General features: G+C 32.4%; 6 protein-coding genes across 14 annotated transcripts in view; 4 read left to right on the top strand and 2 right to left on the bottom strand.

Annotated features, from left to right (window-relative positions):
* LOC145935664 (chymotrypsin-1-like) overlaps positions 1-17,411 on the top strand; it is a 53,271-nt gene extending 35,860 nt beyond the window's left edge. Inside the window, exons 2-4 of the mRNA XM_083037180.1 lie at positions 16,473-16,768; positions 16,877-17,128; positions 17,271-17,411. Of these exons, the coding sequence (XP_082893306.1) occupies positions 16,553-16,768; positions 16,877-17,128; positions 17,271-17,405 (603 nt within the window). The 5' untranslated portion in view covers positions 16,473-16,552 and the 3' untranslated portion in view covers positions 17,406-17,411. The remainder of the gene's footprint in view (positions 1-16,472; positions 16,769-16,876; positions 17,129-17,270) is intronic.
* 7b2 (Secretogranin_V domain-containing protein 7B2) lies at positions 2,408-13,809 on the top strand. Its single transcript, XM_083036237.1, has 12 exons — positions 2,408-2,453; positions 2,906-2,993; positions 3,389-3,746; positions 4,120-4,307; positions 4,423-4,491; positions 6,535-6,541; positions 9,566-9,879; positions 9,988-10,239; positions 10,385-10,460; positions 12,763-13,109; positions 13,198-13,449; positions 13,675-13,809. Exons 2-12 carry the CDS (start codon positions 2,922-2,924, stop codon positions 13,807-13,809), a joined length of 2,070 nt encoding a protein of 689 aa, XP_082892363.1. The 5' UTR covers positions 2,408-2,453; positions 2,906-2,921.
* Trf (TATA-box binding protein-related factor) lies at positions 6,413-12,926 on the bottom strand. The gene is made up of 11 exons (XM_083037178.1): positions 12,787-12,926; positions 12,416-12,711; positions 11,854-11,946; positions 9,914-10,643; positions 9,547-9,823; positions 9,200-9,483; positions 7,610-7,816; positions 7,440-7,546; positions 7,108-7,351; positions 6,818-7,016; positions 6,413-6,719 (listed from the first exon to the last, which is right to left on the bottom strand). The coding sequence occupies exons 7-11, from the start codon at positions 7,706-7,708 to the stop codon at positions 6,643-6,645; spliced, it is 726 nt and encodes a 241-aa protein (XP_082893304.1). The 5' UTR covers positions 7,709-7,816; positions 9,200-9,483; positions 9,547-9,823; positions 9,914-10,643; positions 11,854-11,946; positions 12,416-12,711; positions 12,787-12,926; the 3' UTR covers positions 6,413-6,642.
* A 1,340-nt stretch (positions 17,412-18,751) lies between the features above and the next one.
* Positions 18,752-19,455, top strand: LOC145935151 (uncharacterized). Its single transcript, XM_083036262.1, has 3 exons — positions 18,752-18,964; positions 19,070-19,164; positions 19,266-19,455. The coding sequence occupies exons 1-3, from the start codon at positions 18,752-18,754 to the stop codon at positions 19,393-19,395; spliced, it is 438 nt and encodes a 145-aa protein (XP_082892388.1). The 3' UTR covers positions 19,396-19,455.
* A 1,167-nt stretch (positions 19,456-20,622) lies between these two features.
* Positions 20,623-24,667, top strand: Oaf (BRICHOS-like domain-containing protein out at first). 2 transcript variants are annotated; one of them, XM_083037173.1, is made up of 5 exons: positions 20,623-20,981; positions 21,245-21,358; positions 21,447-21,765; positions 21,869-22,108; positions 22,594-24,667. In XM_083037173.1, exons 1-5 carry the CDS (start codon positions 20,886-20,888, stop codon positions 22,602-22,604), a joined length of 780 nt encoding a protein of 259 aa, XP_082893299.1. In that variant the 5' UTR covers positions 20,623-20,885; the 3' UTR covers positions 22,605-24,667. The 2 variants fall into 2 exon arrangements, with proteins under 2 accessions (XP_082893299.1, XP_082893298.1); XM_083037172.1 differs by lacking the exon at positions 22,594-24,667 and having other exon boundaries at positions 20,625-20,981; positions 21,869-22,556.
* The window catches only part of LOC145935656 (uncharacterized), a 50,368-nt gene continuing 47,175 nt past the window's right edge, over positions 24,610-27,802 (bottom strand). For all 8 annotated transcript variants that reach the window (XM_083037159.1, XM_083037160.1, XM_083037157.1 and 5 more), the window contains 2 exons: positions 27,348-27,654; positions 24,610-27,056 (listed from right to left, as the gene is read on the bottom strand). In XM_083037159.1, the coding sequence (XP_082893285.1) occupies positions 26,515-27,056; positions 27,348-27,654 (849 nt within the window). In that variant the 3' untranslated portion in view covers positions 24,610-26,514. The remainder of the gene's footprint in view (positions 27,057-27,347; positions 27,655-27,802) is intronic.

Raw genomic sequence — 27,802 nt, 5'->3', positions numbered from 1 at the left:
CATGCTTGAAGATCACTCGGGGAGCTTCAAAAATGTCCCGATACTCGTGTTCGACAAATTGGTTTATATTTAGCAATCCTCGCGCTAGTAAATAATGTCATATCGCGCACAACTTTAAAGGAGAAAATATTTAATCAAAATCGAAAAAATTAGGAGAATAAAAAAGATTCCGATTTTCTAATATATTCTAATATATATATATTATATATACATATTTTATATATATTTTATATATATTATATATATCGTAGAAAACGTAACCGACTGAAAAATTTTAGCGATGTATTCTGGGTCATCAGATATATCAGCATATATTAATTCTTATCGATCATTACTCGTTGAAGAAGAGCGTACGTGAAATTTTTGGAGTAATATAGTAACGAGCAATTTAAGAACATTTTAAAGGGCGTATCAACGCGGTAAATATAATCAATCCGCAGAGAGATACGAGGGGGAGGGAAGGAGGGAATTTAATTTTGAAAATTGAGTTGTCGGCACGCAATGAGTGCAAACGACTAATGGACGTTTGTACGCGACCGTAACAACGAGGGAAGGGATCTTTTGATCTTCCATTTCCTCTCCCCCTGTACTTTGTATTTAGACCCTCCTATATAACCGATACGCTTAATGAAAGTGTCGGCCTGACAAACGACCGCTGCTGTATATCGGTTCACCGAGCTTTTATAAAATTTTCTACTTTTTATCCTTCCTCAAATTTTGGCGAAGAAATTTTGCGAGAGAGATACTTGTGTTGAGCAGAGCAAGCGATATGGAGATTAATTACAAGAAAGGGGGTAAATAATCTCCCAACAATTATGTAACTCTGAGATTTTCTAATACGAAACTTTGTGTCTTCATCTCTTCTTTGATCTGTATTTTTATTCTCTGCTAAAACACAAGTAAAGAGAAAAAAGTCCTGTATATTTCATATAATTTAATATTAAATTGAATTTACAAATTAAATTGAAGAGAATATTTCTCGCCTCCTTTTATCGCGCTCTCTCTCTTGCAAGTCTTTTAACTCGACATATCATCCTTCTTTCCCTCGCATTCTCATATTACATTGTAAAAAAAGAAAAATTGCTACATAAAAAGCAACCAGAACATTCGTGTCAATTCGTATAGTGATATTAGTATGCGGTTAATCCCCGGAAGTGATGAAACGCGTAGTTAGGGAAACAAGATTATTCACTTTTGGAAGGGAGAATTGTTACTGCGAGAAGAAATTACATCTTTTATGACGTTAACTCGCGTATTTCGTTATCCGCGCGCGAAACAAAACGACCTCGTATACTTTATAAACTTTATAGCCGCTAGACAGGAGATACGAGAGAGCTGTGGCTTTTATATCGGATTATCCGAACGACGTGTCCTGCACACAAATCACATTTACCCGGTAACCGTTGCTCATGAATGTCATTTAGGTAAGCGGATAACCGATACGTTGTTAATTAATCGGATGATTTTGCATCGAGGAAAGATATCTTTGTATAAATTAATATAAGTGCATTTTTAAATTACGTACCGAAATTAAAGAGAAAACTGCCGGTGATAGGGGAGATTCGCGGAAAAATGGTGCAATTAGCACCCGTCCGTGTCACACGGAATTTTAATATTCGCATTTCTTTAATATATTCAGAAAAATATCGCGAGATTCCCCTCGAGTCGAGCCGAGTTGACTTAAATAAAAAAAAATCATGCATCTTATATGAATGCTTTGTATATATTAATGGAAATTTTATATTGCATACATATATTATGTTATATACACCTTTCCTATATATTATTATGGAATGTATATATACCTCCTATCCCAGACAGCATCATCTCCAAAATTGGTGCATAAGACATCTTTAAGATATTTTTAAAATGTCTTAAAGATTTCTTAAAGATGTCTTATGCTCCAATTTTGGACATGGTGCTGTCTGGGATGTATATTATATACAGAAAATAGACGCATTAAATTTAAAAAAAAATGTAAAAAGTTAATAACGCGTTTCCCGAGTATATATATATAGCTCAAAGTATCGTATCAGTGCCATTCATCAGCGCATCTATCGCTACCAAAAGGTAGCCCCCATTCCCCGTGACCACGTGACGCACATCGGTCACGTCGAGTGACCTTTGGCAGCGGCCCGATTCCGCGGATGTGGATCGGCCGGCTGTATGTATAGGCGACGTAACACGTCGTCGGAACGTGGTCGTAAACGAGGGGAAAACTATACGACACGACGATGGGAAAAAGGGTAAAATCAATACTCTGGTACTCGCGGAAACCGCGAACGGCGCTCGTCGCGACGACGACGAGGAGGAGAAGAAGGTGGATACGCGTGTGCGTGTGCAGCTGACGCGAAGACCGGCGTCTCTCTCTTCTCCGAAGGATATCTTCGGTCCACACTTCTGCTCCGGGGCTGTCCCTGTCGTCGCGAGCCACTTCGTCGACCGGTCAACCGGTGAGTTTTAATATTATCGCGCGAGAAAAACAAATGGAACGACCATCCCCTCCGTTCGCTCGTTTTTCATTAAAAAATATATACGGCTACGTTAATTAACGCGAGAATGCGCTCCGAAAGAATCTAGGGATCGCGAGAGAAACTCGTCGTAGCAGGCTGTACGAGAAATCTCATCGGCTCTCACAAATTGTCAGATTGAAATGATATGTGGTTAAACAATAATATCGTTATAAACGACAATATGCTCAATTTTTTGTATTATAAAAATGCTAATAATTTTTTATATATTATATTTTATATATTTATAAAAATATATAAAATATATATAAAATATAACATAAAAATATAATATAAAAATATAATAAAACAAACATAATTATATAAAATAAAATATAATATAAAAACTAATATTAGATATTATTTAATTATATTACGTTTTGCTCTCTTTTCAGGTGCACGAAATCCACCATGCCGTACTGCATTCTGCTCCTCTCGATCGCTGTTGCTGCACAGGCGAACGTCTATTTGCCCTCGATCAAGGTAATTATGAGAACCTTGACATAAAAAAGTAGATGAATTAAAGTGAAAGGAATTAATTTTTCTGCAAAACGAAACTTGACCCCCGAAGTCGACGAGTGATATATAGTTAAAGTTTCTCGACTCCTCTACCTTTCTCCTTGAAAAACCATATATGTGTATGTATATCATTACTGTATCTCAATTAAGAACAAGGAGAGATACACAAATCTACATCTCAATTCTGAAAAGATTCCCGATATAGTCTCTATAATGATTATTTCTTGTACCAATTAAAATGGAAAAAAAATCTGTAAATGAGACATGATTGCACAACATCTCAAAGAAGCCATGCAATCAGTAATTCGGTTTCGCAGAGAAGTAATTTCTGTTCTCATGTAATAACTCATTATACCCAGGAGGAGAATCTATTGACCGACGCCCTTCTGCGAGAGCTGATCAATCAGATGGGAAATGATCTCGCTAACGCGGGCGACACGTACCTGGAATATCCGGAGAAAGCCAAGGAACTACCCCTGGAGTTGCCGGCCGATTACGATGGCATGGACACGCTGAATCCGAATCCAAGTATACGGGATCAGGAGTATCTGCAACACAGTACACTGTGGAGTCATCAACGTATTAATAACAACAATAATAAGGGCAACGATAGGCACAGGATTCAGGCCGGTCTGAAGGGAATCAAGGACGAAAAGGCGGAAAATCCTTTACCGGCTTATTGCACCCCTCCGAATCCCTGTCCGGTCGGATACACGAGTGAGTTTATGAAATAAAATTCATCTTTAATAATAATTAAACAAAATCGAGATTATATGCCATGAGATTTTTCCAATTGTAAAGATTCTACTCTATATATCCATATGTTTCTCGGATTTACATTATATATATATTCTCTTATTTTTTCTGATTACTTCATCTTATCTTTAATAAATTTCTATAATATTCTTTAACATCCCTAACAGCACACATGTCCAAAAGATGTTCAGAGGACATCTAGAGGATGTAAAGATTTCTTTAATATTCAAAAAAATATTAGGAATGAATGTCTTCTTTCTGCTTTCTTTAAAAAAAAATCTCAGAGAAAATGAAAATTTTGCATACGAAAAATATTTGAAATTTTTACTTACAGGCGAGAACAATTGCCTGACCAATTTCGAGAACACCGCGGCGTTTAGCCGGGACTATCAGAGCGCGCAGGACTGCATGTGCGACACGGAACACATGTTGGAGTGCTCCAACGATGCCGGAAACAGCAACGGTCTGTCCAATGTGCAAATTTCGAATTCCGATTTCGATCAAATCGTCGAACAATTCCAGGTAACCGAGACACACTGTGTTAATTTCTGCGAACAATTTAATCTTTCGGAAAAAAATTATCTTTATACATAGGAGAGAGAAAATTGAACATTGTTAAAATTGACATTTCTTTCAGGAAGAGAATCCGTTCTTTCAAGGGGAGAAACTACCGATAGCTGCGAAGAAGGGTATACATGTGATCGATTAATTAGAGACTCTGCAAACGCGCGAGATCGCTCGAGGGGAAAATGGAAACATATACTTCATTATTAAAATTTCGAATATACACTGACAATGAGAGAAAATTGAAAATCTAAGAGGCTCCTGGGTGCTCACCGCGGCCATATTGGACATCAGGTGAGAAAGCACACGCTGAAAATTCTTATAGATGCCATTTTTTAATGAAAAGATATTTCGATTAAACAGCTTCAGATGGCTTTAGCACACTCTTAAAAACCCCCGAAAACTATCCTTTTCCCTTTATAATCAATCAATAGCTGTAAAATGATCAAGATATATATCAGACTTTGACATGCGGAATGACTGCGCATGTGCAAAGACCCGACGGACTGGGCTTCATAATATTACATTTTACAGCTGTTGATTGATTATAAAGGGAAAAGGATAGTTTTCGGGGTTTTTTAAGAGTGTGCTAAAGCCATCTGAAGTGCTGTTTCATCGAAATATTTTTTTATTTCGAAATGGCATCTAAGAAATTTTAGCGTGTGTTTTCTCGCCTCTGACGTCACGATTTCGACATGGTCGGCAAGGAGCCAGGAGCCTTAATTCGATTAACATAAACATCAGATAATAGTTGTGTCGCCTAATCAGATAATAAATAAAATATACACGCATTTACGCAGCGTTAAAGCGTCAAACATTGTGAAATGTACGTTTTCCAAGTCTGATGATGCACGAACAAAGTTCTTAAATGGACTACTATGGCTATTTAACAGCGGGTATTAAAGTAAATATATAAAATATAGATATATACATACATACACATTTTCTTCTCATAGAGCTGTTAATATGGATAGATTAAAATTTTGTCAGATACATATAAATGTGTATACATTTTAACATTATAAAGTCTACAGTTCATGCGATCATTCAGTTTATGAGATAGTGACAATTTTTCGACATATATTGATATTCTTTCAATCCACGGGAATGCATAAAGGTGTTTTGTAAGGTTTGCAGAATTCGAGAATATTTCGTAACATTTATAAAACATCTCCTGTATTCGATAGCGATTGAATGCTCCATTAAACTTTACATATCCAAATATTTATATTCAAATTTTACATAAAGAAAGATCTACTACTGTTATGTAAATGTCGACATGTACACATATAAAATAATCCTGGTATAGTAAACACTGTATAAACTATCTATACGACATATGCATTATTCTGTTTAAAAATTATATTTTATTTTAATAATATCGAGATATATATATAATGTTTATTTTCATTATCGTGTAAAGTCTCTGAAATATATATTTTAACAAGAAACAAAAGCACGTATGTTTTTAATTTTGCCTAATCATGATTACTAAGGTTGGGCGCATATTATCGACTTTCCATCGACTAAACTATTTGTGTGTATATATATACATACACACACACTAATATATTAATATATATTCATTACATTATTATTTATTTTTTATTAATATATATAATAAAAATTAAATATTAATAATTAATGAATATATATTAATATACATTAAATTATTTTGTATATATATATATGTATATTATATAAATATTTATAAAATACAAAAAAATTTCTGTAAATTTAAATTGACAGAATCAATGACTTTTTGTCGATACAGAGTCGATCAATACTTTTGCCAAAATGTCGAGCTATCTTTTGAATTTTTAGTCAAGTCGACATCAAATTGATAAGTATACGCACTTTCATAATAACTAATAGCTTTTTAATGCTAGACTAAACTATCAATCGACAAAATATCGATAGCATACATCCAACTTAAAGTGTGCAAGAAAATATATACAATGGTATATGCAATTTAGAACTAATTAATAATTTTAAATATTTTCTAATATAACTGTTTGTGTCTAAATTACAAAATTATGTGTATTACACATAAAATCACAGAATACATAGACACATCAAATCACATATATTTCTTACATCATTATGTAAAAGATGTTACTCATACAGATGTAGATCGTTATAGAAACATGTACAAAATACAATCTCATTTCCCTTCATCTCATAGAGATTAGGTACATAATATTCTTATCTAGATATTTAACTATATTTACATTGTTATACACTTACTTTATTTGTAGCAATTCGTTCTGCCTACAAACAGATTATATCTTAATCAATACTTTCTGTATTGCTGTAATACTGGATATATAATATTCAATGCATTTCTTAAATCAGATCTATTTTTCGCTCCTGTAAAATATAACAAATATATATATATATATATATATATATATATTTTGTCTCTTCTTTTCTGTAATATATAAGTTAAAATAGACATTCAGACATACCTGTTAATACAACTTTACCATTCACGAATATCAGTAATACCACTCTAGGATTTAATAGTCTGTATATCAGGCCAGGATACAATTCTGGCTCATAGCTACAGAATTGAGAATGCTCCCGATACAAGCCTTCCAATTTAATTGGAAATTTTACGTCACATGTTGCAACAATATTTTGTATTTTGAAACTGGAGAACGTTACCTGTGGAAATACAAAAGTGTAGTTTGTTGATTAAAATCTCAAGACTTTCTAAATATATACAAAAGAAACAGTTTGTTTGAATAAAACTTACAGAGAATCCAAGCTTCTGGATTATTCTGGCAAACTTTCTTGCTGCCAAAAGTGAATCGTCTTCGCTTCTTGCACCTGTACATACTATCTTGCCCGAGCTGAAGATCAACGCTGTCGCTCTGGGATTCCGTATTCTCATAATCAGTCCGGTAAATCTCGCTGGATTATATTCAGAATTCCTTGTTCTTACGTTAATATAAGTGAGTTTTAATTCTGTTTGCAAGTTAACTGTGGAGACTACGTTCCTGCAAAAATAATGTATTAATTTTAAGAAAGGATGAGACGAGTATATTGCGATATTTATGTAACGTAAACATATGTTGTGCAACTCACTGTAAGCAAGGCTCCACAGTATTCTTCGCGCTATTAGCTGGTGTCATCGCGCTCATCGTCGATTGCGGATTGACATTTTGCGATGTGCTTGGCCTCGGCACATTGGTCTACGAGATTCGTGTTTTTTCTAGAAATTTCGCATACATAATCGGATGTATTTTATAGCTTACCGATAACGGTGGAGCCATGGATCCATCTTCGCACGCATTTTTCGCTGGATTATTGAGCAATCTTTTTAATTCGTTGTCCTCCAGCGCGATTTGTGTCATTTTTCAAGAGTCACCGACGTTATAAACAAGCACTCCAGTATAATATATTCGCGCTCACATGTGCTTGAGTCGTGAAAATTGCCTAACCTAACGCACGCTTTGACTGGCCTAGAATGAATGAATGCAGTCACAGGATTTCGAAAATTATCAAATTATCCACCGTCGATATAATTATTAATCTGCCTATTCATAATTAGTATTTTTATTTCTTTTGAAAGAATTAGTATAGTATATTATAATAATAAATATTATAAATTTTATTATAATAAATAAATTAATATAATATTAACATATAATAATATATATATAAATGTATAAATTCATTCAATTAAATATATAATTTTGAAATTTAATGTAAATATGTTACTTTAAATAGTTAAATGTTAAATCATTGTTAATTTTTACATGTACACATACACACAGCCATATGCATTAAAATTTATATATTTATATTAATTTATATTATAAATACATAAAACATAATAAAAGATATACAGCTCTTATTTTCACTTGGATACTTTACAGATTCTTTTAAGATCATTATATATATTTATATTCACACAGTTGCTACTTTGAATTTAGTAAATGAAATGTATCAAAAAATGTGTCATTTAACATCAAACTCTCATTTAATTAATGTAAAAAATATACATACATATTTTTTAATAAAAATCGACTGAGATAATATTTTTTCCTTTTTTTTTTTTTTCAATAAAAAGTGTTTTATCCTATTCCACAGACGCGCTCTCTTATTCACCTAATTGTTTATTCAAGCATATTATATAACATATATATTTTATATATATGTACATCACATTAAAAGTCTAGTTTAATTTTTCTTCCATTTGATTTGTAACATTTTATATATATATATATATATTTCATTTGGATTATCTGTATTATTATGTAATTAAAACAGCAAAATTCAAATTAGTATATTTAAGCATTACTGTATTTTTATTTCTCTTTGCAACAGATATTCCACGAGCTTTATTTTTAAAATATTTGATAAAATTGATATAACTTAATCAAAATGTGAAATATAGAAATATGCTGTTTATTATACATACAAGATTATTTAGGGCAATTAGAAAATTATTTACTTATCTCTTATTAATTATACAAAAAATGTACTTTAATATATTCAAATCATTTTTATATCGAAATACTCTACATTCATCTATTTAATTAATCTTTCCAGAGCATGCATTATTGTATATTATTAATAATAATTTGCTGAAATAAATATGTGTTAATTACTTCTACTTGCTTTCTGATTATTTTACGTTTCATTTGGATAAAGAAATAATTCTGGAATATATATATATATAATAATAATAAAGAAATATATTTTATATGTTTAATCATCACATTATTAACATATATTTGATTGTTCATCTTCATTAAACTCATATGCAATATAATTAAGTCTGTAATCTTTGATTTTTGCTGATATCTACCTCATCAGAATACAAACGTCAATTTATTTACCGTAAGAAATGCGATAGCTGTTCGTCGAGGTCGAACAGATATGATTCCAATATAAAAACAGAGTAGAAATCGTTGTTTTCATTTCCGGTTTTATTTTCGACCTGGCTCGCATTCATTATTAAGCATGCTACCATTAGCGATTTTCTTGTTTGTCGGCGTTCTCGCGCAGCGTAAGTAAAGCTGCATTAATACATAAATAAAGTGTCATATAACTGAATGAAATAGTGCGCTTTTATTTTTCTTGCCTTCGAACATTTTGTTCATTCGTCTTACATTTTTTTCATCTATCAAAAACACCCTAAATTAACACATGTTTACTGTTTTTTATTAGAGACATGTATAATTACCATATATCTCGATTTACAGAGACGTTCGCTGACGAACCCGAGGCGATCGTCGGTGGGACGCCTGCCGCACCAGGAGAATTCCCATGGCAAGTTTCCTTGCAAGTGAACGGCGAACACTTTTGCGGCGGCTCCATCATCGCTCCTACCAAGATATTAACTGCTGCCCACTGTGTGGTGGGTATCGTAACGTCACCCTATAACAATTTCCGTATTCTCTGCGGCACCACTGATAACACTAAAGGCCAATTCCATCGTGTGCAAAGCGTCCGAGTACATCCTAATTACAAGGATAATGTAGAGTATTCTTGGGAGAACGACGTCGCTGTGGTCACCGTAAGTCGATATATATTACAGAATAATTCAATACCATTGTTCAATAATTTCTTTTTCATTTTGTTTCTTCTATAATTCTAATTTAATTATTCGTTTTCGTCCTTTCAGCTTCAAGCGCCAATTCAATACAACCAATATCAATCTCCCATCGCTTTGGTCGACTCCCAACCAGCTCCTGGTACAGTGTGTACTTTGTCCGGATGGGGTGTGACAAGCGTAGATGGAAGAGTTCCGAGGAATCTTCTGAAGATGATCCAATCTGTAGTCTCGCTCTCTCAATGCCAGCAGACACACTATGATATGCCTTTGACTAACAGCCACTTGTGCGCATATAACAGTCGTGGAATTGGCGCTTGCTCGGTGAGTATCCAATAACATTCATAGTTAAGTAATCTTTCCTATTCTGATAGACGATACATTGATACGCTAGTCTGTAATACAACTGTTAAAAAGAAATAAAAAATAAACGAAAAAATTAACGAAACCGTTTCTCTGTATTTCTCAGGGTGACAGTGGTGGCCCTCTGGTCGCTAATGGCAAGCAAGTGGGTCTTGCTTCCTGGGTTCTTCCTTGCGCTGCTGGTGAACCTGATGTATATACCAATGTCTACCATCATGTCAACTTCATTCAATCATCATAGGCAGACACATCTTGGCACGCTTTGAGACATGAATATATTTAATTTATCATGTCAGTTCATGTTAATGCATCGAAAGAATATGATATTGCAATGTTGAGAGGCATGCGATTGCAGCAGTTGTATCCTGAAAATCAAAAATATTCTTATGTATTTTCAATGTTAATAAATAAACATTATGATTAAATTTAGTAGAATAATTTATATCTCTTTAATTTTTAATTTATAAATAATTAATTTATAAATAAATGCCTCGCCAATAATTTTTACTAAATAATTAGAGTACAATTTAATTTTTTGATTAATTAGAATTAAGATATATGTATGCAATCAATTTTAATTCAACCGAGAATTGTATCATCAGTGTATATAAAACGAGATATTCATTATCATAATATTGACAGCAGATTAAATATACATTGGCGCGATTGATAGATAATGATTTGTATTTTATTAATACAACAATATGTATTGTTAATTCCAGAATTACATGCCATATACACCATGCAATTTGATAGAGCAGCACATTTGCATGTACAGTTTAATACATTTCAGCAGCAAATGTTGATAATAAATATAATAAGAATCATTCAATTGAAAATTTCTATCAATATGTGATAATAATCTCAACACAATTTTAAATAAAAACTAATTATTAATAAATTATTTTTAAATGTAATTAAAAGACAATTACAGATAATATTAATACACTAACTAATAATAAGTATAATAACATAGTAATGCATTAAAATATTTTTTGTAATACAAATATATAAGGAAGTCTCTTATAAAATATAAATTATTGTAAAAATAGAGATAAATAAAATCAATCTCTTATTTTTCTTCTTTATCAAATATAATATCAATTTACTCATTTTAGATAACGTAAAAAAATTCCATCTTTTATTTCAAATAATTGCCTCTTCGTTCAGAAAAATATTATTTACAAACTCATTCAACTCATCTCCTCTTTTAAAAAAGAAAGACATTTTATTTATTCTTTGCTATAACAATTGTTTATTTTAAACTGTGTCAATTGAGAAAGAGAGAAATTATTATATTAATATTTAAACTTTATTCCGAATTTTCTCTGCGTTTTTTCTTTTTTTTTTTCGATTTAGTACTTTTGTATGATAATAAATATTAAGATAACTATTTATAACAAAAGATAAAAAGAATTTGAGATATTTCTTTTATAAATCATTCGAAATTGAAGAAAGTTTGACGAATTGACATAGTTTGTAATAGAAAATTGCAATTTTTAATATTTGATTGTTCTTATCAATTTTTTGACTTGCCAACAAAGTTATGTATTATTCACTATCTTGAACACGTACCTTGTGATTCTTTTATAATTAAAATGACGTTCTTCTGTTAAAATAATTATTTTTACAAATGTTTAGGAGTTTACAGTAAAACTTACTAAAAATCTGAAAAAATATGTAATATTAATATTAATATGGTAATATTGTATTATTAATATCTATTATTAACTAATTATAACAATTCTCATATCAATATTCCTTGAATGTAAATGGAATTTTCTATAATTATACATTTATAGTACAACATAATGACTGGTCATAAATTGTTTAAATTTTAAAATTTATATAAAGAAAAGAAATCATATGATTTTGTTCTCATTAAAGAGATACGGCGAAAAAGAAGCAAAGAATGATTAGATATGTACTTATTCTAGTGAAAATAATTTGTTCCGTACACAAATTTTTTCTGTACATATTTCGTTTTAATCATCATTATTACTATTATTATTTAATCATGACTATTGTACGTTTTAATCATCACATTGTACTTTTTAATCATATCATATGTTTTATCATTCTTTCTCATTTAACTCGTATGTCACAATTAAGTCTGTAATTTTTGAGTTTCTCATACCTGCCTCATCAAAGTGTAAAATACGTCATTGCGTTTATTTACTGTACAAAATGTGACCAGCTGTTCACCGAGGTCATGTACAGATATGAATCCAATATAAAAAAGGAGTAAAAATTGTCGTCTACACTCCTGGTTTTATGTTTGACCCGGCTCGTTAATTGTCAAGCATGTTGTCGTTAGCGATTTTCTTGTTCGTCGGCGTTCTAGCGCAGCGTAAGTAAACCCGAATCGTATAATTCAATAAAATATACTTTCGTTATTGTTTCGATAAATATTTTGTTCATCCATCAAATGCTCTAAAATCACATAATAATAATAATAATAATAATATATGCTTATCGTTTTAGAAGAGCTATATATAATTGTCATACCTCGATTTACAGAGACGTTCGCTGACGAACCCGAGGCGATCGTCGGTGGGACGCCTGCCGCACCAGGAGAATTCCCATGGCAAGTTTCCTTGCAAGTGAACAACGGACACATTTGCGGCGGTTCCATCATCGCTCCCACCAAGATATTAACTGCTGCTCACTGTGTGGAGAACTTAAAAGCACCCTATAACAATTTACGCATTCTCTGCGGAACCATCGATTACTACAGAGGACAATTCTACAATGTGCAAAGCATCCGAATGCATCCGAGTTACACGGGTCTGCAAAGAGATTCTTGGAGGAATGACGTCGCTGTGATCACTGTAAGTCGATATATTATAGAACATTTTGGTCCTTTTTCATTTTGTTTCTCCGTTTGAATCATTCGTTTATCTGTTTTCGTCATTTCAGCTTACAACGCCAATTCAATACAACCAATATCAATCTCCCATCGCTTTGGCCGACTCCCAACCAACTCCCGGTACGCTGGCTACTTTGTCCGGATGGGGTAGAACAAGCGCAAATCGACCAACTTCGCGAACTCTTCTGAAGATGAACCAATCCGTGATCTCGCTGTCTCAATGCAAGCAAAGACACTATGGTATGCCTTTGGATAGCAGCCACGTGTGCGCCCTCAACCGTCGTGGAATTGGCGCTTGCCAGGTGAGTATCCAATAACATTCATAGTTAAGTAATCTTTCCTATTCTGATAGACGATATATTGATACGCTCTCTCCAGGTGAGTATCCAGTCCATTATTGAATATGGAAATAATCTCTTCTATTCTGATGGTCTTGATAATTAATCCGTTTGTATAATACTGCTAAAAATGATTACGAGATAAAATTATATAAAAAATTAACGAAAATGTTTCTCTGCATTTTTCAGGGTGACAGTGGTGGCCCTCTGGTCGCTAACGGTAAACAAATCGGTATTACCTCTTGGGTTGTTCCTTGCGCTGCTGGTGAACCTGATGCCTATGCCAACGTTGCTACTCTTCGCTCCTGGATTCTATCGTCATAGGCGGACACATATTGGCACGATACGAGGCATAAACCAGCATAAACCTATATGATTTATCATTTTAAGTTCATGTCAATGCACCGAGAGAATATGTTATTGCATCCTGAAAATTAAAGAAACTTATGTACTTTAAATGTTAACAAATAAACACTACGATTAAAAAAAAATCTAATAGACTGATTTCTTTGATAAATGTACAAAATGCCTCCCACTATGATAATTTTTATTGAGAAGAATTATAGTATAATTTAATTCTTTAATAAGAATTAGAATATATACGCGTACGTAAGAAATTTTGATTCAATTAAAAAGAAAACTTTTTTAATGGTCAATCATTCATTCAACACAATTGATGATGAAACTATTCTTTGTAGATCCTAAAACTTGGAAACAGAAATATTTGTGTCCTTATTAAAGAGTGATGAAAAAAGAAAGAAATAATGAATGATTAAATTTATATTCTTTAAAAAAAATTATACGTTTCTTATCAGTCATCTATTTAATTGATTATTTCAGTTCGCATTATTGTTTATTATTAATTATTATTAATTTGTCAGCATAATATATTACTTTTAGGTTTCTTGATATTTCATTCAGATAAACAATCAATTCTGTAATAAAGAGATATAAAAATATATATCTGTATATATCTATAAATATATGTATATATAAATTATAATAATATGTATATATAAATTATATACATATATAATACATATAATAATAACATACATACATTATATATAATATATATATATACATTATATATATACAATATATATATATAAAATACAATAAGAGACATAATAAAGAGATTTCGTATATACGAGGGTGGATCAATAAGTACCCGTGTTTGACAGGTGGCATTGCTGAGGGAAGTTCGGATTATCATCGTGTATTATCATCTTTCAAACGACGCTATACCAAATTTCAGACTGATTCATAGATTAGTTTTGATTTGACAGCCATTTGTATTAAACGTGTTTGGTTTTTCGATACAATGGAAAAAGAGCAATATCGATCCGTAATTCGCTTTTTATTTTTGAATGGAAAAACGTGCGAAGAAATAAAAGTGAAGTTGGATGCTGTCTATGGGGACCCTTCACCATCTATGACAACCGTGAGATATTGGTTTAATGAATTTAAACGTGGTCGTACATCTGTTTTTGATGAAGAGCGCTCAGGCCGCCCGGCAGACGTGGTTACTGAGGAAATCGTTGAAAAGGTCCACGACATGATTCTCGCTGATCGCCGAACGAAAGTGCGCGAAGTAGCAGAGTACGTACACGTGTCGTACGGAACGGCAATCAATATTTTACATGATAAGTTGAGAATGAGAAAGTTGTCGGCCCGATGGGTGCCGCGATTGCTCACGGTGGACAACAAGCGGATACGGCTGTCTATGTCGAAGCAGTGTTTAGACCTCTTTAAGCGAAATCCGCAGTCGAGTTTTTGCGTCGAGTCGTCACCGTTGATGAAACCTGGATCCATCACTATACGCCAGAGACCAAGCAGCAATCAAAACAATGGAGTTTTTCGGGCGAATCTGCTCCAAAGAAGGCAAAGACGGTCCCATCGGCCGGAAAGGTCATGGCCACGATTTTTTGGGATTCGAAGGGAATAATCCTCATGGACTTTTTGGAGAAAGGAAGAACGATCACGGGGCAGTACTACAGTGAATTATTGGACCGATTCGACGAGAAATTGAAAGAGACACGGCCCCATTTTGCAAAAAAAAAAGTGCTGTTCCACCACGACAACGCACCAGCTTACTCATCCGGAATCGTCGCGGCCAAATTGCATGAATTGCGCTACGAATTGCTGCCACACCCACCGTACTCGTCCGACCTGGCTCCCTGCGACTTCTTTCTGTTCCCCAAACTGTTGAAAACGTGGCTCGCGGGAAAAAAATTCAGCTTAAACGAGGTCATCGCCGAGACAGAAGCCTATTTTAACGAATTTGACAAATCGTATTTTTTGGAGGGGTTAAAGAAATGGCAGGGACGTTGGGAAAAGTGTATCGTCCTAAAAGATTACGTTGAAAAATAAAAAAAAATTTTTGTGAAAAACTTGCATCTTCATTCCTAACACGGGTACTTATTGATCCACCCTCGTATCTCTTAATTATCGTCACATATAATTATCAGTATTCAATCATCATTATTATTATTACGTTTCAATCATCACATTATTAACGTATGTTTGATCATTCCTTCTCATTTAACTTATATGCTATATAATTAAGTTTACACAATTTTTTATTATCTCATACCTGTCTCATCAAAACGCAGAATAGAAACGTCATTGCGTTTATTGACTGTAAGAAATGTGAACAGCTGTTCGCCGAGGTCAAATACAGATATGGGTCCAATATAAAAAGGGAGTAGAGGCTGTCGTCTTCACTCCTAATTTTATTTTCGACCCGGCTCGCATTAATTATCCATGCTGCCATTAGCTGTTTTCTTGTTGGTTGGCGTTTTTACGCAGCGTACAGTTAAACGAAATATGATATTTTCGTTATTTCTGCTTTTGATGAACATTTTGTTCAATCGTCTTACATCTTTTTCATCCATCAATCATTCTAAAATCATACATGTGTCGCTTTATAAGAGCCATATATAATTGTCATATACATTGATTTATAGAGACGTTCGCTGACGAACCTGAGGCGATCGTCGGTGGGACGCCTGCCGCACCAGGAGAATTCCCATGGCAAGTTTCCTTGCAACTGGACGGTGAACATATGTGCGGTGGCTCCATCATCGCTCCCACCAAGATATTGACCGCTGCCCACTGCGTGCACGGCATAGTAAAGCCACCCTATAACAATTTCAATGTTCGCACCGGGTCTAATGATCCCACTAGAGGACAATCCCACCGTGTGAAAAGCGTCCGAGAACATCCAAATTATAGCGTCAACCAAAGGAATGCTTGGGTGAATGACATCGCTACAATTACTGTAAGTCGATATATTAAGAACAGTTTAATACTTTGGTTCAATAGGTTTTCCTCTCATTTTGTTTCTTCTATTTAAATCATTTGTGTTTACCATTTTCCTTCATTTCAGATTGAAACGCCAATTCAATACAATCCATCTCAATCTTCCATCGCTTTAGCCGTTTCTGTGCCAGCTCCCGGTACGCTGACTACTTTGTCCGGATGGGGTAGAACAAGCGCCACTGGACCGGCCGCACGGACTCTTCTGAAGATGAACCAGTCTATAATCTCGCTGTCTAAATGTCAGAGGAGCCACTATAGCGTGCCTTTGACTGGCAACCACTTGTGCGCATACAATCGCCGTGGAATTGGTGCTTGCATGGTGAGTAACATCTCGTTGAATATGTATCCGTTAGTAATGATCTCCTCTACTCTGGCAGATGATCAATCTGCTAGCTTGTAATTCACAATTGCTAAAAAATACAAGATAAAATGAAATAAAAAATGTTTCTCTAATTTTTCAGGGTGACAGTGGCGGCCCTCTGGTCGCTAATGGCAGACAAGTTGGTGTTGTCTCCTGGTCTGCACCTTGTGCTGTTGGTGTACCTGATGTCTACACCAGTGTTGCTCACCACAACAGTTTCATTGTATCGTCGTAAACAAAGATGTTTGGTATGATATAAGGCTATCCGATTTATCATATTAATGGATCAAAATATATTGTTGCTTCATTACATATAATTCCCTTATGAAGAGACATGCAATTGTGTCAATTGCATTCTGAAAATAGAGAAAATTCTTATATGTATTCCTATTAATAACAAATAAACTATAATTAAATTTATTAGAGTATTCCTTCTTTGATAAATATATGAAATGTGATTCCTATTGAAAAATTGTAATATAATTTGATTCTTCTTAATTAAATATAATTCCTTGCAGAAATGAATAAAGAAAATAAATGTCTGTCTTATCAAATATAATATTTTAACTTACACTTTTTAAATGATGTAGAAAATACCATTCATACATTTTATCTAAATTGCCTTTTCTCTTATAATACCAGGTTCATCCAATTTTCTTAAAGATTTTCGTGTATCTTTTGCCATAACAATTGTTGATTTCAAATTGTCGATTCCGAAGATTAGTTACTATATTAATATTCATGTTTTACTTCGAATTGATATAAACATTTTCCGCACTTCTCTTTTTTTTCTGTAATTAAATATTTTTGTATAAAGGATACAGAAAAGAAATATTTATATAAAAATCTTCGGGAAGAGGTTAGACCGCGGTATTTCGTGAACCTAGCCTATAGCTGTTATAATTGCCAAATGAGCTGATTGGTTATTTCATAGGGGATATATTTCCCAGATTTTATCCGGGATTTTCGAAAGTGGAGAAGAATTTTAGCTCGGAAGAAAATTTCTTTCGATTCATTGATAGAATCGATTCGATTAGAGTTCTTTTAAATTTATTTTTACATGAATATTATTATTACAAATGGAACCATTAAAATAAAATTTTCTTTTTTATTTCTATAAGATCTCATTGTCAGTTAGTAAGAAAAGAATTTCCAAAAAATTTGCAAGTAGTGTGAAAATTTATCTTAATAAAGAATTACATTTTACAAAATAAATTCCTAATTATATTGTTCATCCTTTTATCGCTTCATTTATGAATATAATTTAACGACGCAGTATATTTAAGTTCAAATGTATGGATGAAAGATAAAAGAATATTATCGATTAAACATCAAGTGAGACGTGTGTGTTGTGACGCATATTCAGGGTACAAAAACCAGCTGTTAAAATTCAATCAAAAATATATTATTTAATATATATTTAATATATATTTATTAATTTTTAATGAATGTAAAATCTGTATTTTTTTCAGTAAAAGTATATGCATAATTTTACTTTTAGAGAGTCATCGTTATATTATTATTAATATATGTGTCGTTTTGTGAATATATATCTTTTTTAGATATATTTTTATCGCAGATATGAACATATCTAACGAAAAAGAAGCGAATAAACAACATATTCGAGATGATATTTCTTTTACAAATCATTCGGAATCAGAAAAAAAGCTTGACCGATTCGATGCGGTTTATGGTAGAGAACTGCGATCCCCAATACTTGGTGATCGTTATCAACTTCCCGATTTGCCAACGTGTTACGTACCATCTACAACTTTGGACACGTCTTTGTTACACGTAAGATTATTCAACTCAATAAATCCACAGGAAAAAATTATTTAAATTATTTTATCTCACGTGGTGTTATTATGATAACGAAAGATATGATAATTTGTATAATAGATTCCCGTTTACGCTCATTTGAAAGTATACGACTTGAAACCTGTGCAACTACCGGAAACTCCAATCATTTTATCGGCGTTACATTTGCAATTCTCGTAAGTGCGTATTTCGCGCGTTATTTACAGTGGTTCGCTTATATAGTTTTCAAATATCACGAGATATATATATATATAATTAGACATATTTTAATTTTTAGAGAGAATACTGCGCCGAGCAAATCCTCGAGAGAAATATCATCGACCGCACGAATAAGCGAGGAGGATAAAATATCCGCTTCTCGTTTCAGCATCCGCGATATTACAAAGAATAATGCGCATCAAAAGTGAGATGATGAGACACCAAATCATCAGGGAAATTTCGTTTCAATAATGATGACAAATGATAGATCATCTAAATATAAAAAATATACCAAATTGTCGTTCACTTATTTTTCATTACGAATGTTTGTTTCTATATTATAATATATATATAGGGCGCAGTTTCATCTTCCTATATCATATATCTTTTTCAGATAATTTTGAATATTTATACTAAGCCACAAATATTATCCTTGTTAATATACACTCTAAAAGAATAAAAGATATTTTTAAAAAACAAGAAAAAAGAAAAATGTAACTCGTGCATATAGCGATGATAATATATAGAATAAATGGCAAGTTAAGAGTAAATAATCTAATCAAAATTATTTGGCGCCGAACAAACCAGTCATAATCAATATTTGCGATAATATGGGAATAAACGATGAGTGTATTTGCAAGTTCCCAAGTAGCAAAATGACGTCGTAATGACGGTAAATTTTGGTCACAAAAAGACCGATTAGACGTCTTAATTAGGTCTTATAAGACCCGAAAATGACGTCGATATGTCACATCCACAAGACGTCATTTTCTGACTTCTTATTGATGACATAATATGACGAATATAATACTTAAAATTGACAAAACTTCGAATATTTTAACAATTAATACATGGCATCAGTTTTAGCCCAGTAAGAATAAATCATTCGATAAATATATTACATATTCGATAAATTAGATAATTAGAATATAAAAGTTTAAAGTATATTTGACAACAGAAGAATGCCTTAACAAATAAATTTATGCGCATACGTAAATTTATTTGTTAAAAAGGCATTCTTCTGTTGCCAAGTGTACCTTATAGTCAGAGGTACTTGGTACTTATATGATACTTTTAATTTTAATAGCAGTTGTTTGCCAGTTTTATATAATTCCATGACTAAAACTTAAATATGAGATAGATATACTAAATTTGGACGAATTTAAGACGTCATAAGACGTCTTCAAAATAACGTCTTTAGTTGATCTAAAAAATAACGTCTTATAAACGTCCATTATTAGTCACTGACGTCATGGATCAAAAATGACTAAAAATAGACGTCATAATGTCGTCTTCTGACGTCACTTTGCTACTTGGGTTGGCTTTATATATACTTACAATAAAAATTTATGGAATATAATATATAAATAAAAGTTTTGTATCTCGCAATTTTTACTATATAATTTTTTGACAGGCGTTTAGGTCAGCCTTTATATTACAATCCAATACTTTGCGCCTGCGATAATTTAGCCAAAAGCGGATATTCAAACTTGGCGTTTCTCTTCCATTTTTAAAAAACTAGCAAAGTTTTCTTTCTTTATATTCATTGGTTACTTGACTGAGAGCCGAAAACATGGTGGCCGTCGAAGGATGAAAGAGACAGCTGTTTGCTACGTTAGGTTATATTCAATGGAGTGATTTTTTTTGATTCGGCTTGTCAGACGTGGGGACGAGTACTGATAGCAAACAACATGCGACAATGAAGAGATTCAACGAATTTCTTGCGACCTGCGTCGTATTGCAATACTTTTGCCATGTATGCACTACACATTTGCTCATAAACGTCAAAAATCAGGTACGATAATATATCTATATAATCATCGCACATCCTTATTAATAATAAAAAATAACACTGTTTACGTATGCATAGATTTTATAATACACGGAGGATATCGTCTCTTTTTTTCGGATAAATAATTGATTACTTAGAAATGTTTTTCGAATCAATCCCTAACAGACTTTGACATAAGCATGGGATATTTTTTCTACAACAATTAACGTAGATTTTAAAGGAGTAATTCGATTACAAATATTAAATAAATTATACTCTACTTACAGGGCGGTGATATACTTCTAGAAACAATTTCGTCTAATGTTACGGAAGATCTGATTACTCTAGAATTCCAACGTTCCGATGGTACACTAGTCACGCAACTCATCGATTTCAAAAATGCAAGTGTTTCTGAAACATAACAAACTCTCGATTGTCTGATAAATTATTTTTATAAATTTTATACTCTATTGCTCGTATAAATTGTAGGAAGTTCAAGTTATAAAGGCTTTGGTACTCGGTGAGGAGGAACGCGGACAAAATCAATATCAAGTCATGTGTTTTGTGAATCATTTTTATAAAGTAGATTTTATATCATCTGACGCGATGTCTAAACTGCGTCAGAAAAATCCAGGCACCGTACGTGTAGCGGAGGAAGATAGAGGTCATGTCAATTATACAATGGACCTGTTTCTGGATGTATCTCAATCTAAAGAAATTTCGAAGCATGTTGCCACGCTTTGCGCGGAAGCAGCTGGATCGACTTATACCAGGAATGATGATATAAAACAGTGGATTCAAAGACCAGGTAATTATCTGCCAAATTAATATAGTACAGTTAGTTTTTATGTTTGTATATTATAATAATTAACTCTGTAAAGCTATAATATAATTTGTATAATATTGCAAAGGTTCTTCGGAAGAGTTACTCATGGCAGCTGTATATAACTTTACAACTATGCCGCAATCAGGTACGAATGACACAAGATCATTGTTGGTCTCCAAATGCGCTGACACATCAAATCTCTGGGCACCTTGCACATGCTCTCTGGAGTTATGTGTCGGTTGGTATCCGTGTGGTCTAAAATTCTGCAAAGGAAAGTCTGATGGCAAGAAGATAGCCAGCACTTATCGATGCGGTATAAAAACCTGTAAGAAATATTTTATATTCTCATATTATTCTAAGATGAAACAGAATTGTCTATGGGACGAATGACGTATAAGGACACTATAGATTGAAATATTAAATTTAAAATATTAATGTGTACAGCGTAATAGAAAAGAGCTGGGGGAAAAGGAAATGGGGGAATTATGCTAGGAACAAATAAAATACAAAAAAGTTCTCAAGAATGATATTATAGCTAGTTAGAATTTCAAATAATTCGAAGATGAACAAATTAAAACTTTTAATACTCCTTTATTAATTGAAAAAACTCAAATAATTCGAAGATGAACAAATTAAAATTTTTAATACTCCTTTATTAATTGAATTTATGTATATAATTTTTAATATTTTTTTTCTCCGACAAATAGAAACTAACTTTCTAAAAATTTTCTTTTGTAGAATAATTTGAATATAAAAAATCATTGTTATTATATATAAATCATGTTATTATATATATATTTTTTATTCTAGATTATATATAATCATTATTAAAAACCAAAGCAAATCGAACAAAAATATTTTTGCATTATTATATGTTAGATTTATATACTGGGTCTCTCTCTCTCTGAAAGAAAAAAAAATGTATATCAGTAAATGTAAGCTATGCTCTAAAAGGATTTATATTAAGGAGATGAGACACACGATTTTTATTTGAATCAAAATGGAAAATCGTTAAATATTTAAAAGTTTTGTGCAATTTTTTCTGATAGAAGTTTTGTATCAAGTACATAATTTATATAATATTTATATAATTTATATATGTGTATGATTTACATAATTTATATAGTTATGTAGATTTTACTGTAAGAATGGATATTTGTAACATAATTTTTTCGTCTAAATTGTATCGGAATTTTAGTATTCAATACATTCCAACATTTGTAATAAAATAGTTTAAAGTATTATTCCTAATTCTACTTTTGTAGAATTAATCTTTCTCTATGGAAACTTTAAAAACTGCAAATCATATCCACAGATAAAGATACATATATAAAGCATTATTTCCTGTGATTAACAATTATATATTCCAAAAGATTTCTCTACAAATCTTTCTACTTTCATTAAATTTATTTAACGCACATTCCCGCGCGATTATTATATTATTTACACCTACAAGAGTGAAGCCATTCCAGTAATAATATCCACTAATTTTCATATCTAGAATATTTTTTTCTCTCTTCGTACTGATTATATTATGTTACAAATAATCCATTCGAAAATTTAGAAATATTCCGTTTTATTTCCTGTGTGAACAAACAGAAATATCAGGATAATTTGTATGTAGAAAAATTTTATACGCATGATTTGTAAAGCTGCCATTTATACATTGTATGTGTGTATACATTATAAGTTCTAATTGTATATATTACATGCAGGCACATATGCAGAGACACACAAATAACGATAAATATTTGACAATGATCTAGGTGTACATATAAATTCTTGTGTTAATAGTTGAGATAATTGTACAGTCAATATAAGATTTGCAGCATTGTGTGTAATGCGAAACTTTATAAGAATGTTATTAATTTATACTTTTTAATATTAATTGATACTTCGAATATCAACAATCTGTAACGAATGTCTTTGCATGAATGAGAGAATTATTTAGCGGATCATTGTGAACAAGACTGCAAAATCTGTCCATTTAATGTTTAATAGTTGAGACATTATGCGCTCTCTGAAAAATCTATACATTATATACATTGCATTTATAATAAGAGAGAAATTGTTCGAATACCGGAGAATTACATACGTATACTTACGCTTATAATCCGACGTTTGCAAAAACATTTATAATAAATATCTAGCGGTATTTGGTGTCATTTTAGTCACACAGCAATTATTATGATGCGAATAGAAGATGTAACAATGCAATAAATCGAAGCATTTATGACACATTATATTGACAACAGAGTCGGGATTAAGTAAATGAAATAACCAAATTTATTATCGATTTTAAAAGTTATCAAGTGACAAGGTAATATTAAAAATGTTAAGTAATTATTTTAAGATAAAAAAGTAATTTTTAAAAAACTATAGCTCTAAATTTAAAAAAAATCTTTGTTAATAAAACATCCATTCCTTCGTTTCGACTGTTGAAATCCCAACTCTGCTATAGACGGTTGATAAATTGCATTGAATGTTGGCATCACTTATATTATACCACGAATACTGCAACAGTAAAGCAACATGTAAATCAATGGGGATTAATACATAAAAGGTATGACAGAACAAATTCGTGAACATATAGAACAATATTGCTATTTGTACAGAAATATGTATATAGATTCAGCAGAGACTTTAAGATTAATTTCGAAGTCTTACTTTATTGTATGGACTTTAGTATCCGTTGTGTATTTTAATTAATGACTTTATATACATAATAAATAATAATAAAAAAGGGCGATATGTCCAGTAAGAAAGAATTGCTATAAATGAGAGATTATAATATTTATAATTTATTTAATATTTACTTTCTTCATGTGCCTGTAGTTTAATTAATATATTTGTTTGAGCAATAAAAAAGATTTTATACATTCTAGTTATTTGAGACCTCAGATATCAAAAGCACAATTACATATAATATATGTATAATGAAATATTCATCAATGTTTAATCACTCTGTCTCAACCCCCTTTGATGTAAATTATGGGTATCACTACACTATGTATGATTTCAGCTTTACACATATAATGTTGTATCTTATACACATATTTTTTATATATATTTAATAAAAAGAATTAATATACATACATAGATGTGTTTTAATGCTGCGTAATTTTGAAACAATAATCCTGAAAGATTATTTTTAATACATGCTTAATTAAAATGTATTTATTTGTACAATATATAATTATTTCGCAAAAAAAGTATCAAAGTTTTTCGAAAAATTCACTGTAAAAGTTCATCGTGTATCAAATTTCTTAGTGGAAATTTTAACTAGAAATATGGATATATGAGGAGCACATAATACTTTGTAATATAAATGTATGTATATGTATGCGTGTCATACATATGCTATATGTCTATCATATGTGCGCTACAATAAAGTAAACAATATGTAACAACGATAAATTCGATAATAACGTATATCTTTTGTAGAAGAATATTCTTTAAAGAATATATGCAAATAAATGTTTGTTCGTAATCGATTCTATTAAGTACGATACATTAATAATAATCTTAATTATTAATAGCAAAATAATAATAGTAATAATAATTTAGTTTAACCCACTATTCTTTACAAATCTCTATACACATCAAAGATGTTTTGCATCATTTGCATTTTTACCAAATACTTAATGTATAATTCACACACTAGAAATATCACTCTGATGAGCAAGAAAACAATTTATTTATACAACAAGAACGTACATTTCAGTTTTATATTAAAAAATGGCTCTGTTATGTTAAAAGTAGATTTTTGATAAAAGATTTTCAAACAAATGAGTCTAATGAAAATGTTATTATTTCGAATTAAAAATATATGTACTCGTTGACGCAAAACATTTCCTGATATGTAAAAGTTTTCTAATTTAATAATATAAATTTAAAATATCTCTCGCTATTGCTATTATTTTTGCTACTATTACCTTTGATAGTGGAGAACTACAGAAGTGACATCTACAAAAGTGTACAATCCTCTCGGCATTTTTATACTACGTTAGATCAGCCGTGCACCATTAGCAGCCTGTCATTACGTTTTATATGAGATCTTCTAAATTGTTTATAAAAATCTATGCTCATATTGTATATAAATATAAGATAATTATTTCAGCAATTTTCAAAATTTTTATCCAAGAAAATCTTGTCATTTCAATAAAATAAAGTACTATACACGCATAATAATTCAATAATTTAATGACATTGGACAATATTCATGTCACATAGATTGATAGTATCATATTATAACATTTCGTATTATATAATTTTGGAATTTGTTTTATATTTTCGCTTACCTCAGCTCGATAGATGATAATCATGTTACTGACTCGATGAATGTGTAATTTCAGTTGAACTGAAATCTACAAGAGATCGTGCTTACACGCAGATATGCAAAGATAAAATGGAATATAAAAACTGCGAAATTAAATGTTGTCCGTGCTAGATTTAAAGTTTAAACGAATCGGATTGCAAATGGATGTCTCACTTGTAAAATTTAATTTGACAGAATTAAAATATTACTCTTGAAATTAACGAGAAGAAACGTACCTTCTATCGCGAGATAAAAATGCTTTGATATATTTCGAGTAGCACCAAGTACGATGACGTAAAACGTGTAACAAGTGTTTCTTGTTCCTTCCAATCACGATCCGAAAGAACTATCCTCGAAATTCACACGTCAGTGTCCATCAATTCCAAAAACGTAGAAACGTAAAAGAAGAAACACTAGCTACTGTAGCAGGTCTTGCGCACGTCCGCAAGTATAACACTGAAATCATCGTCAGCCTTGGGCACGTGTTCCATACTTTGAGGCTGCTGTTGCTGCTGCGACTGCGGCTGTTGATGTTGTTGTTGCGAGGCCGAGTGATCCGGATACTTGGACACCTCTAGATTCTGTTGATGATATTGCTCCATGGTGTGACCGATCGCGACGTTGGAGCAACGAGCGTCCTTGCTGCTCTGTTGATCGTCGACGATGCACTGAGAGTTCGACATGTCCAACTGGGACGGTGCCCCGTAGTAGCGCAGATCGCTGGCGTAGTTATGATTGCTGTCCAACATACTCTGCGAGGACAGGCTCGAGTGTGCCACGCTCGTCGGATGAGAATACTTGAAATACTTTTCCAACTGCTGCTGATGATCTTCCTCGGCGCTCATGCCGGGATCGATGTGACCGCCGAGGATCGCGTGCTGCTGAGCACTGCCCGAGGACGCGTCCGTCTGATATTCCTGATGATGCGGCATTTGGTATCGATGCGTCACTGTGCCTGCAAGAAATGACAGGTCGAACGACGATGTAATGACATAATGGCCGAATATAAATGCGCGAGATGCGCATATAGATAGTTCCGGAAATATTTAAAAAATTAATTGCATTACTTTGACAATTCTTTCTGATATAATTCGGCAATTATACATATTTTTAGAAAAATTCGAGTATTTTTTGATATTTTTCTACGTGGTTTCTCTGAGAAATATAATCTTGTTTAAAAAAATATATTATATATCTTTCTTGATGTGCTGTTGCATCTCATGAGTACTACAAGCCTCTAAATTACCGGAACAACTTTCGGCTCCGCGGATTCCTATGGACTGCTGTCGATTGCCGGCGCACTGAACCGGATTGTAATTGTTCTCGACGGTGGACTGCATCGAATAGTTGGTCGTGCTCTTGGACGACTGCGAGCCGCTGTAATGCTGCATCGATTGATCGTGCGGCGAGGCGATCGGCGGATAAAACGTGCCCGTGACGGAGCCGACGTTGTCAAAACCGGAACGCAGTTTGTTGCACGACACCATCATACCGTTCGCGATGCCCACCGCGGCTATGCTCGTCGACTGTCTCTCGTAGTTCAAGTAACCCACCTGATGAAATTCGAGATATATTCGAGACTGCTGTCCGAGAATTTCGTGTCATTTAGGAAATTAAGTTAAGAAATTCAATTTATTTTTATATCTTGTGTTTAAATGTTAGTTTTATATTTTTATATGTTATATGTTATGCTGTTTCTAA

This window comes from Prenolepis imparis, unplaced genomic scaffold, assembly GCF_030444845.1.
Source record: "Prenolepis imparis isolate NDT839.2.m4 unplaced genomic scaffold, iyPreImpa1.0 SCAF_4, whole genome shotgun sequence".
NCBI lineage: Eukaryota > Metazoa > Arthropoda > Insecta > Hymenoptera > Formicidae > Prenolepis > Prenolepis imparis.
This window is presented reverse-complemented; position numbering and strand designations above follow the sequence as displayed.